The following is a 17,365-nucleotide window of genomic DNA, read 5'->3' as shown; positions in this document are numbered from 1 at the left end:
ACAAATGCATTTTGAATCAAAACCGTATCAGCCTGGTACTCTGTAAACACAACTTTTGCTCCAGATGGACTGATAAACAAAGCCTGTGAAACCTGATAATTCCCCAACACCAGACAATCAGATAACAGCCTGTCAGACTATTAAGCTATTTCCAGTTTTGTGTGCATTGCGCTTCAGACAAGTCTTAGTCTAAGGTTGAGACTAGACCCAACCTGGGTCCATACGACATACTTATGTCTTTAACAGTCTGTATAAAAACAACACATGCCGTCATGCAATCTGATCTTTGAAGAAAGCTGTCATGTTTACATGAAAATATGCTTCATCAATATTGAATAAACGCTGCGTTTTTAAAAGTATGCAAGGTTCACGACATGAAGTCTTTAAAAGGAGACATTTCACAAGACTTTTTTAAGATGTCAAATAAATCTTTGGTGTCCCCAGAGTACATATGTGACGTTTTAGCTCAAAAAATACCATATAGATAATTTTTATAACATATTAAAATTACCACTTGTAGGTTTTTGGATGTGTCCTTTTAAATGCAAATTAGTTGATCTCTGTACATAGGTGTGATTGGCAAAGGACAAAAAAGCAGGAAAATATACGGCACACCTACCATGACGTGGCGACATACATACGCACACACGCGCACACACACGCGCGCACACACACACACATACAGTTGAAATATAATTTAGGCTCAAAGTTGATCGATCTGAGTGGCCAATCGTCAATCTGCGTGGGCAAGTGCCACCCTGACCATTATGTAGCCTTGCCACTGCATCAGACTGAACAAAATCATTTTGTGCATTTAAAGGTAAATACATCAATGTGCATTTATGAGTAAAAATAAGTCACTAGATCTATGAGGATTTTATGTTCTTCTAAACAAATTGATGCCCTTTTAGTAAAATCTTTTGTTGCATATGGTAATAATACGGCACACAAGCCACATATTTATAGAATAATTAGTGGGGGCATTTAATACAGATTAATTATTGATTACAACATTTGTTACTTAATTCAAATGTTGTGACTTTCTGGAAAGGCAGTCAAGTGCATTTGTCTTTTGCATAGTTCTTTTGGCACAGTCGAGCTACGCTTTTCACACGCGCACACATACACAGGCAAACCAGATCCATGAATGTGTGTGTTTGTCATTATATTATTCTGTAATCACAAGCATTACTGCCAGATTCACCATTAAGAGGACCAAATACAGGCGTGTGTTTGTCAGGATGACGTTGGATCTGATTTGCGTGGATGCCTCCGTATGTGATTACAGAATAATAATGCAAGCAAACGTTTTGACACAAACGCAACTTTATATTGATATTGCGAGACAGCATTTCACCTCGACGAGAAATCTGATATTTACATTACTGGCATAGCCTGATTTGAAACGGACAGTTTTGTAAAGGAGCAAACGCCTGGCGGCTTCTCTTAATTTTCTTACTACTAAAATACTGTTTGTCCTCCTTCTATCCATGCCCAGCGCCACTGATTTAGGTCCTTTATCAATTAGGTTGTCTTACCGAGGCTTCATAAACTTACTCTTCATCCTGCTGACAACGTTAACTTGTTGTGACTTCTCCGCAGCCGCGCGGCATCTGTAGCTGGATCTCAGCCACACCTCAAAGACCCCTCCCCATTCTACTTCTGATTGGCTAGTTTGTTAGTTTGGTTGAGAGTGAAAGATGTGTTTCTCTCATACTATTTGTAGGCATGATTTTTTTTAATTCGCAGCCAACACCACACGCCGAAGATCTGAATGCAAGCTGTTTGGTGAGCTCTGCTTTGAATGAAGTTCCATCGTGACAAATAAATAGACTAATGCGGAGTGATATGCGGTTATTTATAACGGTGCCTTGCAAACCCCCCCCACACACACACACACACAAACAATTGGATTTGCATGATTCACGAAAGCCTCATTTTCAGGTCGGAAAAGCCGGAATTCCGGATTTATCCGGAAGAATCACACCCCTGTCTGTACTAAATGGCAATGCTGTGGATGGATAGTGCAGATTAAGGGGTGGTATTATTCTGACATCACAAGGGGAGCCAGATTACAATGGCCTATTTTTTACATGCTTACAGAGAATGGTTTACCAAAACTAAGTTACTGGGTTGTTCTTTTCACATTTTCTTTGTTGATAGAAGCACTGGGGACCCAATTATAGCACTTGAACATTGAGAAAGTCTATGATATTTTTTGTTTAAAAGACGTCAAAGAGTTTAGCTTGAATCAATTAGTGGAATATCTAAGAAGAGATATGCCATTATTGTTATAAACTTGACAGAGGTTTGTGAATGACTATTATTGTGACATTATTTCCACACCCCTAAACATGACACTGCACAAAGCGATAAGTGATTGGTTGCTTCATGAGCAGTGGGGGCCCAGTGACTTCTTTTTTCGAGGGTGCACGATGCTAAGTTCGTCACATGTATGTAGCCGTCATGTGTGTGCTTAATAATTTCAAAATATGTGTTCAGCGCGTCAAATGAACATATATCAAGTTTGAGTGATTTCAATGTTAAGTCAATGTGAAGACGTGTTGACGCGCATCTGGAGGTCTCTGCGCGAAAGAAGCGTTTAGGGCAGCGCGGTAGACATGAATCCGCCTCATTCGGGCATCTGCCGTGGTATGCGCAAATGGTGCTTTTTGTGCATTTTGCTTTTACGCAAATTGTGTCTGATGCCCGAGTTGAAAAACTGGAACTTTGGCGAATATTCGCACCACGTATATCAATCAGGAGCTTGCTTGCTTCTGTGGCGGCAGCCCCGCCCGGAGTCACTCATTCAACATGGAGCAACGATTGATATTGTCCGTGAGCAGTCACCCGGAGCTATACGACACAAGTTCTTATTTCTATAGAGACAGGAATAAAAAGGACCTCACTTGGAAGAGTGTCAGTGAGGACATTGGGGAACCTGGTAAGTTGTAAATACACATTTAACTTTTGAGTCACATGACGTTTATCGACCCGAGGCATTCCCGCCTTTTTTTACAATTTTCCCAAATACAAACCAGTAACTCTCACGATCAATATCAGCCATCTTGCAAACAGACAACCGCATAGCATTTGCCCTTCCCACAAGAAGCGGTTTTCGCCTCTGACGCATGCTTGCATTCAAAATGTTCAAGTGGTAAACTTAGAAGCAGTAGACATGATTTTGATGCCTCAAACGCAGCTGGTGTGAACCCACGGTAAAGGGTTTATGATAAAAGAAAAATATCATGCGTAATCAGAGTTTACTGTTAAGGGAGTGTCTTGTGTGTATTTTGTAAACTTAAGCGTCTATAAACGGTTTTGACGCGTGTGCAGCAGGCACTTTTTTTTGACAAAACACGTGATGCACATGGTTAACATGATGCAACAAACACATACAACACACGACACTCCCAACACATATTTAGACAATTGCGCCCCTCAGAAGAGCAGTAACGAGCCGCCACTGTTCAAAAGTCATACGGCCTCATGGCCGATCCTTGGCAATTCAAAGCTGCCATATTTCCCAGACCATCAGTGTAGAAACCCTAGACAGAGCAAGAACCCAACCTAAGCACACATCACTTCACCTTAATTAAAGCACATAACACCCCTGACCCTCGCCTGCTCAGTGAAAACCCTTTCTTCACAATTCTCATTACAGCAGATGTGTCTGAAGTGACCACACAGCTGCTCTGGGATCAGGCACAGCACAGTTAACTACGTGGGCTATGAAACCCCCTCAAGAGTTTTCACAGTTCTTTACATGTGGTCAAACAGCAGCAGGCAGTCGCATTTTGATGGGCCGAGTGTGCTGGAATGAAACTGTTCCTCATTAGGCATTTATAGCGACAAGGTTGACACTAATATTGACAGGCAAGATGTTCCCTATGCGACATATAGAGTTTTTCAGTCATTAAAGATGCAAGAATGTGTTCCTACATAAAGCAGGGGTGTCTGCATATCTCAAGCGCAATACCAATATTTCGAGCAATATTGCAATATCTCGAGCCGTATTGCTAATGGTGGCATTATGGCATTTATGTACATTCAGAAGTAATGCAAAACAATGAACTTGTGCAATAACTGAGCACATGATTGACACAAATCAAATCATTATTACTGACATACTGTAAACCATTATTCAGATGGGATTAGTATCATAAATAATGATACTTCATTATGTACAGTCTTCATTTCTGCCATAAGATCCTCCTTAAATTTACAGAATGCACCTTTATCATACTTTACGACAGTCTGGCATCCCATCTGAGCATCAACTAAACTTTACATTATACATTATATAATAAGCGCTGTAGGTATCTTTACAATGTTCAAACAACGTCAAATGTCATATCACATCTGTTCGGGAGTGCCAGGACAGCTGGGGCTGTAGAGGTCTTTTCACCTGGGGCTCAGGGAGACGTTACTTAGACGCAAGGCTGGCAGTAAACCTGCACTCATAAGTGCATTCCATACAAAGTGGGCCACAGCAAGCAATATTTGAAAAAAACAGCCTTGATAGCGCGAGTAAATGGGAGTGACTGGGGTGTGTGTGTGTGTGTGTGTGTGTATGTGTGTGTGCGCTGTCCTCTTCCCTGAAGACGCATTCAGGTCAAAAAAAGTTCTTCTATCCAAAAACAATAATATAAAAGGACCTGACCACACTATTTTTAGCCAGGACTAAGAACAAAATGAAACTTTACTAACATTTATACGTGTTACTGATCCTCTCCTCAATATATGACCATATAAAAGCCAGGCTAAAGTCAAAAAATCTTAATATAAGATAATTTGATTTTAATGATTAATTTGATGATTAATTATAATCTTTGGCATGGCCTTAATCAGTCAATATTAAAGATAACAAGGTTATATTTTTTCACAGAATGTCTTTTACATTATGTAGAATGATTTTATGTAGAAAACTGTAAATCGCAAAAAATAACTGCATAATCCTTTTGCCACCGGCTGGCAAATTTCAACCCAATTCTGCCAATATTCCACCATTATAGCTTCCATAAGTCTTATTTAATATTACCCGTGAAAGTTTCAGGTAATAGCTGTGACTCTTGTGGTGGAGTTGGCCTCTCTAAAATTATGTTTTGCTGAATGTGGTCAGATTGGCCCCCCGTCTCAATGGGAGTGTTTAAAGTGCCCTTTATTTTAGAAATCTATGGTTCCAGAGAGCACAGCTGACAGCTACCCTTGGTCCCCAACACAGGGAGGTGGTAGTGTGGCCGTGCCTCTCCTCTGTTGACAGGTAATTTCAGTTTTCGTCACTGATATATGAAGGCAAAATTTTGCTAAGGTCTGCTTTTCACAGTTCTCCAGATGACAGTCTTAAATCTGTCATAAAGGAAAATTTTGCTTGGGGACCACATATTTCACCCGGGCTTCTGACACTCTATTTTAACAAGAACATGAAATTCAGAGAAGGGTGCGCTTGCCAAAAATGCTGTGCCAAATATATTCCCTGTATAACATTCACAATTATAGGTAATTCTTTTAGGAGAATCTAATTGGACAATGCAATGGCATTTTTGTGGCCAGGATTTAATGAAGAACATAAAGAGATCTTGTCCAACATTAAAGAAAAGTCTAGTCTTCTAGTATTATCTAGTACAATATAATTCAGTACAATCTAATCTAATCAAATTGCCAGTTCAAATTCACAATTACTTACTTTTGTGTGTAATTATAGTTAAAGGCACAATATGTACGATTTTTGCATAAAAACATCATAAAATAGATACTGTAACATTAAAGTCAATAAACATCAAATTATGCTATGACTTTAAAATTCGTAGTGGGTGGGAAGGTTGTCATTTGGGTAGTTATTTTGGCAAAGCATCTGTCACAGGAAGTCGCACACCATGTATCAAAAATTCAAACACAGTATTATCTATGAATTTACACACACAGGAGATGCTGTGACTCAGGATGTATGCTGTGTGTTCATCTTGATGTGCAGTGCTGGTGGTTTGTCTGACTGCGATTAATTGCGTTAAGTTCTTTTACAGCTGTAGAGACCATAGATGTGCTTTACTTCATGTGGAACGGTGCTGCAAAGACTGATCGGCATATACCAGCTACTACTTCCTTTTTGCGCATTGTCTAAAGCGCACAATGCACGGTCTAAACGGGCATGCCCGATCCACTTTTGCTAATTTAACAACAGGAAAAATTGTTTGTGCGCCAGCTGCACAGCCTAGAAGGTTTGTTCCAATTCTCCTAATAAGTAATGGGTGTGTTTGGGGCGTAACGTGCAATAAACCAATGAAAGTCTCAGCTTTCAACCCCTTTAAAAGCCAGTTGTGCTGGCGCCATGCCGATTTCCTATTTAGATGGCAGAATTTGTAAACTAAAAAAATAAGCATAGGAAGAAAACCCCCAGATTAAGGATACATTTACACGGAAACGATCTGATGAGGAAACACAAAAGTGGCATTGCATTATCACTTTATATTCCACGTTTATACGAGCATTTCGGGGGGGGGGGGCTGCGTGCATATGGTGACGCAAAGTGTGTGATATTCGATGTAGTATGCACTCCAGGCAGCTAGGTGGCAATGTGAAGCACTGACACACAACAACACCGATGCTGCGTCCGAAACCGCCTACTTCATACAATATAGTAGGCAAAAAGCAGTAGGCGAGGCGAGTAGTATGTCCGAATACATAGTATTCGAAAAACAGTATGCGAAAAGTACCCGGATGACCTACTACTTCCAGTTAGATTTTGCAGTGTGCATACGATGGACGCTTCACTATCCCATGATGCCCCGGACGAGGAGTTATCCAACGAAGAAGAAGAGGCATACGGCTGTTTTCGCGCTGAGATGACATGACGTGATGATGACGTATGTCACGTGATGTAGTAACATGGCGGATGTAGTACGTCCAAATCTCATTCATACTACCAGGATTCACTTCATCTTATTCAGTACCTACTATACAGTATGCGGTTTCGGACGCAGCCCAAGTCCACACGTCTGTGTACAACCTTCTTCCTTGTTCTCCCAGGTCTTTGTCCAAAGACGTCCGTTTTCCCTCTGACGAATTGGCATATCAACAATTTGATAGAGGTAATTAATGCACCTTCTCTGATCAGCAATACTAGCTGTGAATATTTTGTACAACTGCTGGAAAGATGCTTCTATTTATCAGAGCTGCTATGGCAACTTGAAGGTCTGACGTAAAATAGCAACGAGCCAAAAATGCACCTAAACACACCTCATTTTCAGACCAGATCACCCATGGGCAAGTTGCGTAAATGCAGTAGCTATTTAAAAAACGTGCCGCTAAACGTGAAAATGATAATTGCGGGTTGAAACTAGCAAAAGACACTTGTGTCGCGCATTTCGCTGCATTGCGCAGGGTGTATGATAGAGGCCTTTGTGGTGGTTTCCTGGACAGCTTAAGCCAGGACTAGTTTATTTAGGAAATATGAATAGTTTTAACAAACATGCCTTACTAAAAATATTACTTGTGTGTGTATTGAGGCAAAACAAAGGGAACTGATGTATTTTAAGATATGTTAGTGCTTAGTTGTTTTCAGTTTGGACAGCTCTTACATTTATTTTATTCTAGGACTAGTCTTATCCTTGTCCAGGAAACCGCCCCGATAAGTATAAAAAAGCAAGAATCTGTGATTTGTCTATTGAAAGCCTTGACATTTTTGTTTAATATTAAGTTTCCCTAATCTCAAAAAATCCAGCTTCCAATCTCAATTAAGAACTATCCCAAATCTAACATAGGCAAAACTGACAAAACACAAATTAGTTTTAAAAGCAATAAACCACGTCTCACGCTTGAACTGTCTACAACACAAAAGAGACCCCAGTCAGGGCATAAGTCCACATCTCTGCTGGCTTAAGTGGGACCAGCCAAGCCTTGAACCATCTGTGCTGAGCCTATCAGTATTAATGCATCCTAGACACCAGGGTGAATGTGTATCACAGGCAACAGTGGCACCACGTCAAATGGGGCAATTCACTGTGTCCCCTTCTCTTCTCCATACTGGCGCATACTACAAAGGCATATGGGTGAGGCAGACTCTTGACTGCATGCGGTGCACCGGATTTACACGGGAGCAAAAGGAGCAATGCACCCGATCTCATCAAGAGCACTTTAAATTTGGAGTGCTCTCCAAATGCATTAGCATTAGCAAAGACTCCATGTTGTTCTTCCCATTGGTGTTTGTCTCCCGCTCCGGCTCTCTCGTGCACTCACTGTGTGCATTGGAAAACATTACATATTAAAATCAGAGGAGCGCTCCCTGAAGTGCCGGAGAAGTGCACCAATAGCCACCTCTAGGTGTCTGAGTAGCTCTCTGCACAACTTCAAAAAAAAAATAAACCCTGGTTGCCCCGTACCACATTCAACCATTAGCTGCTCAAGCTGAGAAATATATAAGTGGAATGTAACAATACATTTTGCATACGGCAGACCCATTGCTTTCCCACAGACCTCTCGGGTGCATTTTTCCTAGTCCCTCTATTCTTGTTTCCACTTGACTGACTGAGAACTGTTTTCACATAAACAGCACTCTTGTTTCTGCTTTTATTTTTAAAATCAAGAGCATGAATAAAGTAGACAGGACAGAGACAAATACGGTTTGTGCAATATAAAGTACTGCAAATATACCGCAGTACAAAATATTATATTATATAGAAAATTTTAGTACTTTGCCTAAATGACAATGTGCCAGTATTCCTCGCAATTTCGAAGTTAAGGCCTTGAAGCGTAAAAGTTAATAGGCTTACATGTGAGAGTCATTATTAACTATATCATTAACAATCTTCAATATGGTGAAACTTAATGAACATGAAAGTATGACATATTTTAGTTTATACAGGTAATATCCCATTAGGTCTCATTACTCACTTATGTAATGCACTGGGTGGCAACTTCGCCTTCTCCATTTGGCCATAGCAGCTGGTTTTGGCCTCTGGAATGTCCCCAAACTCTTCCAACATCGCTGCAGCCGCTGTGGTTATAATCCCAAGGCCATCTCGAACTCGTGCCTCAAGAGGATAGTCCCAGTCATCGTAGGACACAGAGATCATTCCAGAAGGGAACGGATCTGGTGTGATGTCCGGGTTGCCTGTTGTCATGCTGGGCACGATCCAGATGTATCCAAAGCCGGTCAAGCCCAGCGAGCGGGCCTCCTCCAGGACGAAAGCTGCTTCGTCTTTGGAGCAATACAAGAGGATAACTGGAGACTGCACCTTCTTCAGTTGGATCTGGGCCTTGGAGTCGCCATCCACAGCGTCCAGGGTGATGGTGTGCTGAAGGTCCCAACCAACAAAGCTGTTGTCAACCGTGGTCCTCAGAATGGTGATGAAATCCTGGTAACCTGGGAACTTGCTGGTCACTATTGAAAAGACATGCCAGTCGTACTCTTCCATGATGTTAAGCATGAGCAGCGCCTCCTGTTGGATGGAGGCCCCGAACTGGAAGAATGTCGATTTCACGTCCTGTTAAACAAAAGGAGATATAAAAGACTTGAGTTAGAAAAGCCAGACATGATAAATACAAGTTTGAGCTATAAGCATTAAAAATACAATCCAGGTCACAAATATAAAAGTTTTTCCGGCTTAGTGTAACAGCAAGAATAGGCATTAGTCATTTAATAGAATAGTCATTTAATAAATATTTGGAACATCGTACCATGAACTCAGTATTACAGACTGACAGAGTTAACTCAATACAATACGATTCTTTATTAAAACATAATGAGACAAAAATGTTAAAAGAGCTTTTGTGCTTCTTTCACTCCATTGAGATGAGTTTGATATGCGAAGCTCTGGCCTTCATGAACTCATTGTCTAATGGTAATGATGCACAGAGACAGTTCTTTCTGCCCGAGTAACCGTTCCCTCCGGTATCCCACAATCCCACAGCTGGACACAAAGGACGCAATCATTTTAAGATTCATACAAAATTTTATGAGTCAGGCTTTATGACTAAATCGTTGATAGGGAAAGTGGCGCCATGCTTTCATTAACCTTCTCAATCAAGAGGACAATGTTTTCCCAATCACCATTTCAATGTCAAACCAATTACAGTGAACTATGAAATGAGAAATGAATGCTAATGACAGCGAGGCTTTGAAAAATTATTCCTCTGTGTTTATGTTGTTTATGAGACCAGTTGGAGACAACAGCTACTGTATATGTGTATATGATGCCTAAATTGCTTCTACACTGGAAGTTTGCTAGGTTTTGAAGCAAAGCAAACATGTTGTGTGCCTGCATATGTTGAGAGGAAAACGTGTCACTTTGTTGTTCTGCTATTTTTAGGAAGCTCTCCTTGACATCTCCAATATTACACACACACACACACACACACAAATGAAACAAAATCGACACTGACACTGCACAGTAAACACAGGCCAACTGAGGATAACACTTCACACGCACTCACATCCCAAATGAACACAAATCTTCTTTGACCAAAACCGTCATGCTTCTTTTCCACGGTCAGCCATCTGCCCCCCCCCCCAACATTGCTTGGCCAACTTCAACATCATTAGACGTGTTATCAGATCCTCTCTCTGCTCTGTCGATTGGTTCATTTGATGCCAGCGCAATATAACACATTCATTAAATGGCTCTCCTGATAGCTGAAGTGGTTATCTCTGTATTGATGACGGATGGTTAATAAAACACAGGGTCCACACTGGAGACATTTGATTGAGTGCTCTCTGCAATAGATGCTTATTGGGCAACCGGTGAGCTGGTAATGAGAGTTTGTTGTGCACCTGAGATTGTGGAGTTTTAGAAAGAATCCCATTCTTTCATTCAGCTAAATCGTAAACATAATAGCCCCAAGTTGAGTACATAACCTTACTGTTAAAGGAATTGTTTAGCCAAAGATTGAAAATTCTGTCATTTTTTACTCACTCGCATGTTGGTACAAACCTGTATAAGTTTCTTTTTTTCTGATGAAAACAAAGGAACATGTTTTGTAACCAAACTGATCAAAGGCCCCACTGACTTCCATAGTACGAAAAAATAATACTATGAAAGTCAATGGGGCCTCAGATCAGATTCATCAGAACAAAATAAATTATACACAGCAAAATCTGGAACCTCGGAATAACTCTATAAGAGTTAATTTCAACACTTTAAAAGTGTCTCATGGGGTCCACTCCCAATAGAGTTATTTCAACACTTTTGAAAGTGTTAGCACATTGACTCTTTAAAAGTGTTAGCATTGACTCTGTGAAGAGTTAAAAATCTAACTATAAATTTACACTAATCGGTGTTAAATATTTTTTATTTGTTAAAAATTAACTCCCTCAGTGTAATTTGTTAACTTCAATGTAGTCTTATATTTTTATTACTATGGTTCTAATATGGTAAATGTAAAGAAAGCAACATATTACGGTACTTTTGGGAAAAAAAACTTTATTTTCAAAGAGTTTTTAAAATGTAACAAAACAGCAGTATCATCTATATCATTTTCATTATAAAACTGTTATGGATTTTTTAAAATGTCATCTGATCAACATTTATGACAGAAAAATTGTCCTCGATGTATCATGCATTTAAGTGTTAATTAAATTGACATATATTAACATCCGAGACAACTAAAAAGCACAATCCTGTATTACAAAAGTACAGATATTTATAAACACAGTTTCTGGGATGCTTCAGTTCATACAAACAAGTTTGACAAAAAGTCATGTTGGTTTTGACATAATAACAGCAGAATTTGATGAACCAGTAGCTGTAAGGAGATGATATGATCCTCAGTCAGACCTTCAGACTGGATATTGAACTTTTCTGTTAACAAAACAAAAAAAAATTGAAAAATGCATTATTTAAAAACAATTAATTACTAAGTATAACACATATTTACATACAGAACACATTACAAAATACTTTGAAATTAGTTATACATTTATGTTTTGCACAAAATACTCACTTTGTTATAAAATTTCTCTTCGTCTGAAGAAATTTTCATGTAGGCCTATTTCTGTGCTCTTCCAAAGTCTCCAAAGCAAATCTCCTGCACACATTAACGAATTTAAAAATATATTTTTTAAACTAAAACAGCATATAAAGCAAAAACAACAAAAAACTCCCATTATGAGTTAAAAACATTATGGGCCCTATTTTAACGATCTGAAACGCAAGTGCGAAGCGCAACGCGAAAGTGAGTTTGTGGGCGGATCTTGGGCGCTGTTGCTAATTTCCCGGCGTGAGAAATAACTCTTGCGCCGGGCGCAAATCAATAAGGGGTTGGTCTGAAGTAGGTTCATTATTCATAGGTGTGGTTTGGGCGTAACGTCAAATAAACCAATCAGAACGCTATCCAACATTCCCTTTAAACGCAAGGGCGCAAGTTCCATGGCGGGTTGCTATTATTATGACGGATTTACCAGGCGTACGCCAGGAGCGGTTTACAGCCGAGGAGACCCACGTTCTTGTAAGAGCAGTCAAAGAAAGAGAAGTTGTTTTGTATGGGGATAGGAGAAACCCGCCCAAATCAGCGTCGGTTAAACAGGCGTGAGAGGAAATAGCCACAGTCTCATCAGCTGCCATCCCCATTGTTGCGCCAAGCGCTACAATGATGTCAGGAGACGGGGGAATCCCAAGCTTGCCAGAATGCCAGCATAAATCGGGCACGCCGTGTAACGGGAGGTGGAGCTGCGTCAGGACCTGACGCCAGCAGAGGACATCGCTGCGTCCACCCTCACCGCTGAAAGGGTTTGGGGGCTTTGAAATCGGACCCAAGAAACGCAAGCAAGGTCCAACCCCAAAGTACTCTTACAAATCAAGTTCATATACATTAAGGTTTCTTATGAAAACATTTTAATTATTATTTACATAAAATAAACGTAATACAGCCACACAACAAACTTATGAAAATATTGTAATCGTTATTTGCATGAGAATTTTTTAACGCAGCCACACAATAAATAAAAACTATCACCACAATGCTCACCACTATGATTCCCCTTATCTCGTGTATTAATATTTTTTAGTGTAACAATGTAGATTAGATAAGCAAAGTGTATGCGCGTTGTGCACGCTATACATTATGGTCAAGCATGCGCCCTTAAAATAGCATAATGAACAAAGCGCCACTGACTTTAAACTTTTTTTTTCTGGTCAGTGGCGCAATTGTTTTTTGAAACTGCAAAATAGCATCAGGGATGGTTTGCGCCGGAACACCACAGGGAGCGCAAGTTCATTCCCTAGTTTGCCGACGTGCTTCTGTGGAGGGAAAAACCCGCTGTGCGCCGGTGCAAAATACTAATGATACATGCGTCACTGACAAAGTCAATTGGGCTGGGTGCAAGATAGGGCCCTATGAGTGAATTGCTCCATCTGAGGCTAAGACGTAAACTCAACTGCCGCATTCAAATAATGACAATAACACATGACTCTTAAGGTTAAACTTGATACTAACAGCAATATAAAGCATAAAACCTCACAACTCTCAAATGTAATTGATCAACATTTTATTTATTGAACATTTACTTACCATTCAGTGAAAGAGATGACCTTCTGCTTGAACTGCATCATCCAAAAACACGGTTCAGTGTGTGCTGTAAAAAGTGGGAGGTCTTCTCTATTTAACACCCTAGGAGTTAACAAACTCCACTAATAAAACACTGTAGGAGTTGATTTTTAAAAAAAGTGGTAACACTCTGTTTTGACACCAACTCTTGATTTTTAAAGAGTAAAATAAAATAGTTTTAACTCAATCCAGTGTTAAATTAACTCTGAACTCTTTATATTTCCATTAAAACCGTGATTTTAACTCTGCTAAATTTGCTGTGTACATGTTTGTAACATGAGAGTGAGTAAATGATAACAGAATTTTCATTTTTGGGGTGAACTGTCTCTTAACATCCAAAATTGCAGTCTATTCTATTTCTGTATCACTTTCCAAAATTTTGCATTGTTGCCAAGCAGCTCTACAATAAATACATTTTGGTAAGACAGTAGAGACGTAAGGAAAAACAAGAAAGTAATAAAAATATATTTTTGCTGTTTTTCATAAGATATTTATTAGCAGAACTTACAGTAACAAACTTCCTGTTTCTAAACAGAAAGATGACTAAACTGATGACTGAATATGGAGATATAAATGCAGTAAGACATATCTTAACCCTTTAACTGTAACCCTTAACCCTTTTTGAGTCAGGGGAGGGGTGAAAATGTGATGTGCACATTCACAGTCAGATGTGCGCATTCCCTCTTTTGTCTAGAAGCAAAATCTTGGTCTCTTTTAAAAGAAGACAAATTAAAGTGTTCACTAAAGTGCCTGGAGTTGTGAATATTAAAGGGGACAGAGAATGAAAAAACATTTTTACCTTTGTCTTTGTTGAATAATGGTAGTCTACCCGAGCAAGTTTGGTGGTACAAAATAAAACGTATCGCTTTTCTAAGCGGATTTAAAAGAGGAACTATATTGTATGGCGGAACAGCACTTTTGGGAGTACTTCAACTCGCCTGAAAAATCCGCTCCCCTTCTCCCTCTCGTAATGGGAGAGGGAGGGTGTTACTGCGCCGAGTCGAAGTACTCCCAAAAGTGCTGTTCCGCCATACAATATAGTTCCTCTTTTAAATCCGCTTAGAAAAGCGCTACGTTTTATTTTGTACCACCAAACTTGCTCGTATAACTACTCGTCTTAAATAGGAAAAACGTTGATGTGTTTAGTCACTTCTAACTTTATCTCTGAGTGGTACCATTGAATGAATGGGGCTACGCTAAATGCTATCGAAGTGTCGCAGCGCGCCCCAGCGCTTACGTGCACGCACTAAGATGATAGAGGGATGTATCAACTCTTCTTAGTTAAGGTAATAACATATTTTAATATTGAAAATGAGTAGACTATTCCTTTAAGAGGCAGCAAAGTCAGCCAATCAGTAATCAGATTGCAAGTTAAGCCAGTAGGGGGAGCCAACTAGGTGCAAAACCACTTGTTTAAAATCTCCCACCCTAATAGAGCTATCTGAGAAAGGTTTTTAGGAAGCTTCTAAGGCATTACAGACCCAAACAAATTTTTTTTGTCTACATGTCACATCACAGAACAAGGATAAATACCGCGTTCAATCATTCTATGTCAAATAACAAATTAGTTAAGGTTCATTTAAAAAGATAAAAAATAATGCAATAAAGTATATATTATATTTAAAACCCATAAAAATGAAAATATTTACTCCCGAAGTGCTACAGAAATAAAGCAATAAGTCTCAACTAGTTCTCAATTAGTTCCAAATTTCAAGTTAAAATCACAAACAATTGGGTTTTTGTCACACTTTAGTGGTTTTACCAACAAATGCCACTAGGTTTCAACGGTTAGCTGCATAATCTTGCAAGTTAATAAATTACTGTCACTGCATCATTATTAATGAACAATTGTTTTAAAATATGAAAACTACATTCTTAAAGATTTTCAGTGTCAAGATTTTTGAAGATTTATAATAGGATATTACAATTAAGAATATTAAATAATTATGTGGTGGGTGACATTTAATAAAAGGACTGCCACTACTAAATTTCTATCATTAAATGGCTTTAAAAATATGAAAACTGCAAGAATAAAAACGGCTTATGAGATAGCAGACAAGTAATGAAAATAAACTCACAAACGTCCATTTCTTATGCGATAACCCCATTTCTATTAGAAAATAAGTGCTGTTGTCATTAAATATTTGCTTGGTTATCTCTGAAACTAAAGCCTTTGTTCTACACATCATTAAACATGATGATATTGTGCCTTGGATGTCTCTCTGAAACATTTCTCTGCATACACAAACATTGCCTGTTAAGTAATTGAGAGTGTTGGTGTGTGCGTATGTACAGTATGTCTACAGTCCACACATTTCTTTTCATAAGATAGACAACAAGACCATTCTAATTTATTTTCATTGCCTTACCTCAAAAAGAATCTAATTATTACTCCTTAAAGGTTATCTAATGTTATTTGAAAGTCCCGTCATTTGCTAATGGCAAACTTTTGAGCCACATTTTTTAAACACATTTTAAATTAGAGATGCAAATGAAGCAGATCATATTCAATGCATGAAGATAAATCATCTTGAGTTGCCCACTTGGCACATTTGTCCATCAACTCTTTCATGTAGGGTTATGTGACCCTCATAATAATTGGTCTAGAATGTGGGTAAGCCTTTAGATGTGTAGGGTTGGTGCTCATTGACAAACAAGAGAGAAGTGGTAATTTTAGCATGTTAACAACGTGTTTACTTACTACATCAGAGAACAGAGTGCAACCAATAATTACAGAGAGAGTGAAGCATGAAAACATAGATACTGGAGGACTGATCTGGAGCATGAAGTAAAGGTTTAAAATAACTAATAAAATGTTTAAATTTGACCCAACAATGGGTTAAAACAGCCCAGCATTTTGTGTAAAAAAAACCATCAAAAATTACATTACAAGCTAATAGGCCGGGTTCGTCCCTTTTTGACCCATTTTTTGGGTATCTGCATAGTTTCATGTAGGAATATCTTTTCCAAAGGGAATATCAACCAAAACGATGCAGGTCTTGACAATTATACACACACATACTACAGAAGTCACGTATGTGTAGTAGGCTGGGATGGTTGTCATCCGTACCACCACGGTGGTGAAGTGCGACCCACGGTGGGCAACTGCGTCCTGCGGTGGTGTGCACATCACAAACTATAAAAAATATAAAGTAAAATCTTGCCCAATGAGATGTCTTCAAGTTCGTGCTTACGCAAATGACCAGCAGACTTGGAGTTAATGTGATATTTGCAAGGGAAGGCAACTAATATCAGTGATGACCCGCTGGCTTGTACATTGTGCATTTCTACAGAATTAAAATACTATACAAAATATATAATATAATATAATATAATATAATATAATATAATATAATATAATATAATATAATATAATATAATATAATATAATATAATATAATATAATATAATATAATATAATTTATCTGACAATTATTTTTAATAACAAACTATGACTGTCAAATTAGGCTTATATAGATTTTGAGTTATTATCTGAACGTTATTTCACAGCGCAGCACAGAGAATGACATGAGAGGCATGTGTAATCAGCTTTAGAGGTGTGAGAAAAGATTTGTATGCAATGTCTGGAGCATAGCAACACAAGTCTTTAATATCCCAGCCGCTTCCCTGAGGATCTGCCTCATCCGTGCATGTTACGGAGCTTTCATAACATTTACATTACATTAATGCATTTGGCAGACACTTTTATCCAAAGCAACTTACATTGCATTATAAGATATACATTTATTCAGCCTGTGTGTTCTTTGGGTTCAAACCCATGACCTTCTGCAGCAGTAGTAACGCATTGCCGTACCACTGAGCTATA

At 38.9% G+C, this 17,365-nt stretch overlaps 1 protein-coding gene across 1 annotated transcript in view; it reads right to left on the bottom strand.

The window, feature by feature from the left end:
• Window positions 1–17,365, bottom strand: part of grin2aa (glutamate receptor, ionotropic, N-methyl D-aspartate 2A, a) — a 186,958-nt gene that overhangs the window by 80,135 nt on the left and 89,458 nt on the right. The window contains exon 3 of the mRNA XM_065279188.2: window positions 8,890–9,482. Coding sequence (XP_065135260.1) covers window positions 8,890–9,482 — 593 coding nt within the window. The remainder of the gene's footprint in view (window positions 1–8,889; window positions 9,483–17,365) is intronic.

This window comes from Paramisgurnus dabryanus, chromosome 3 (genome assembly GCF_030506205.2).
Source record: "Paramisgurnus dabryanus chromosome 3, PD_genome_1.1, whole genome shotgun sequence".
NCBI classification, from domain to species: Eukaryota; Metazoa; Chordata; class Actinopteri; order Cypriniformes; family Cobitidae; genus Paramisgurnus; species Paramisgurnus dabryanus.
Note: the sequence above shows the minus strand (reverse complement) of the source record. Positions and strands in the feature narration are given on the sequence as shown.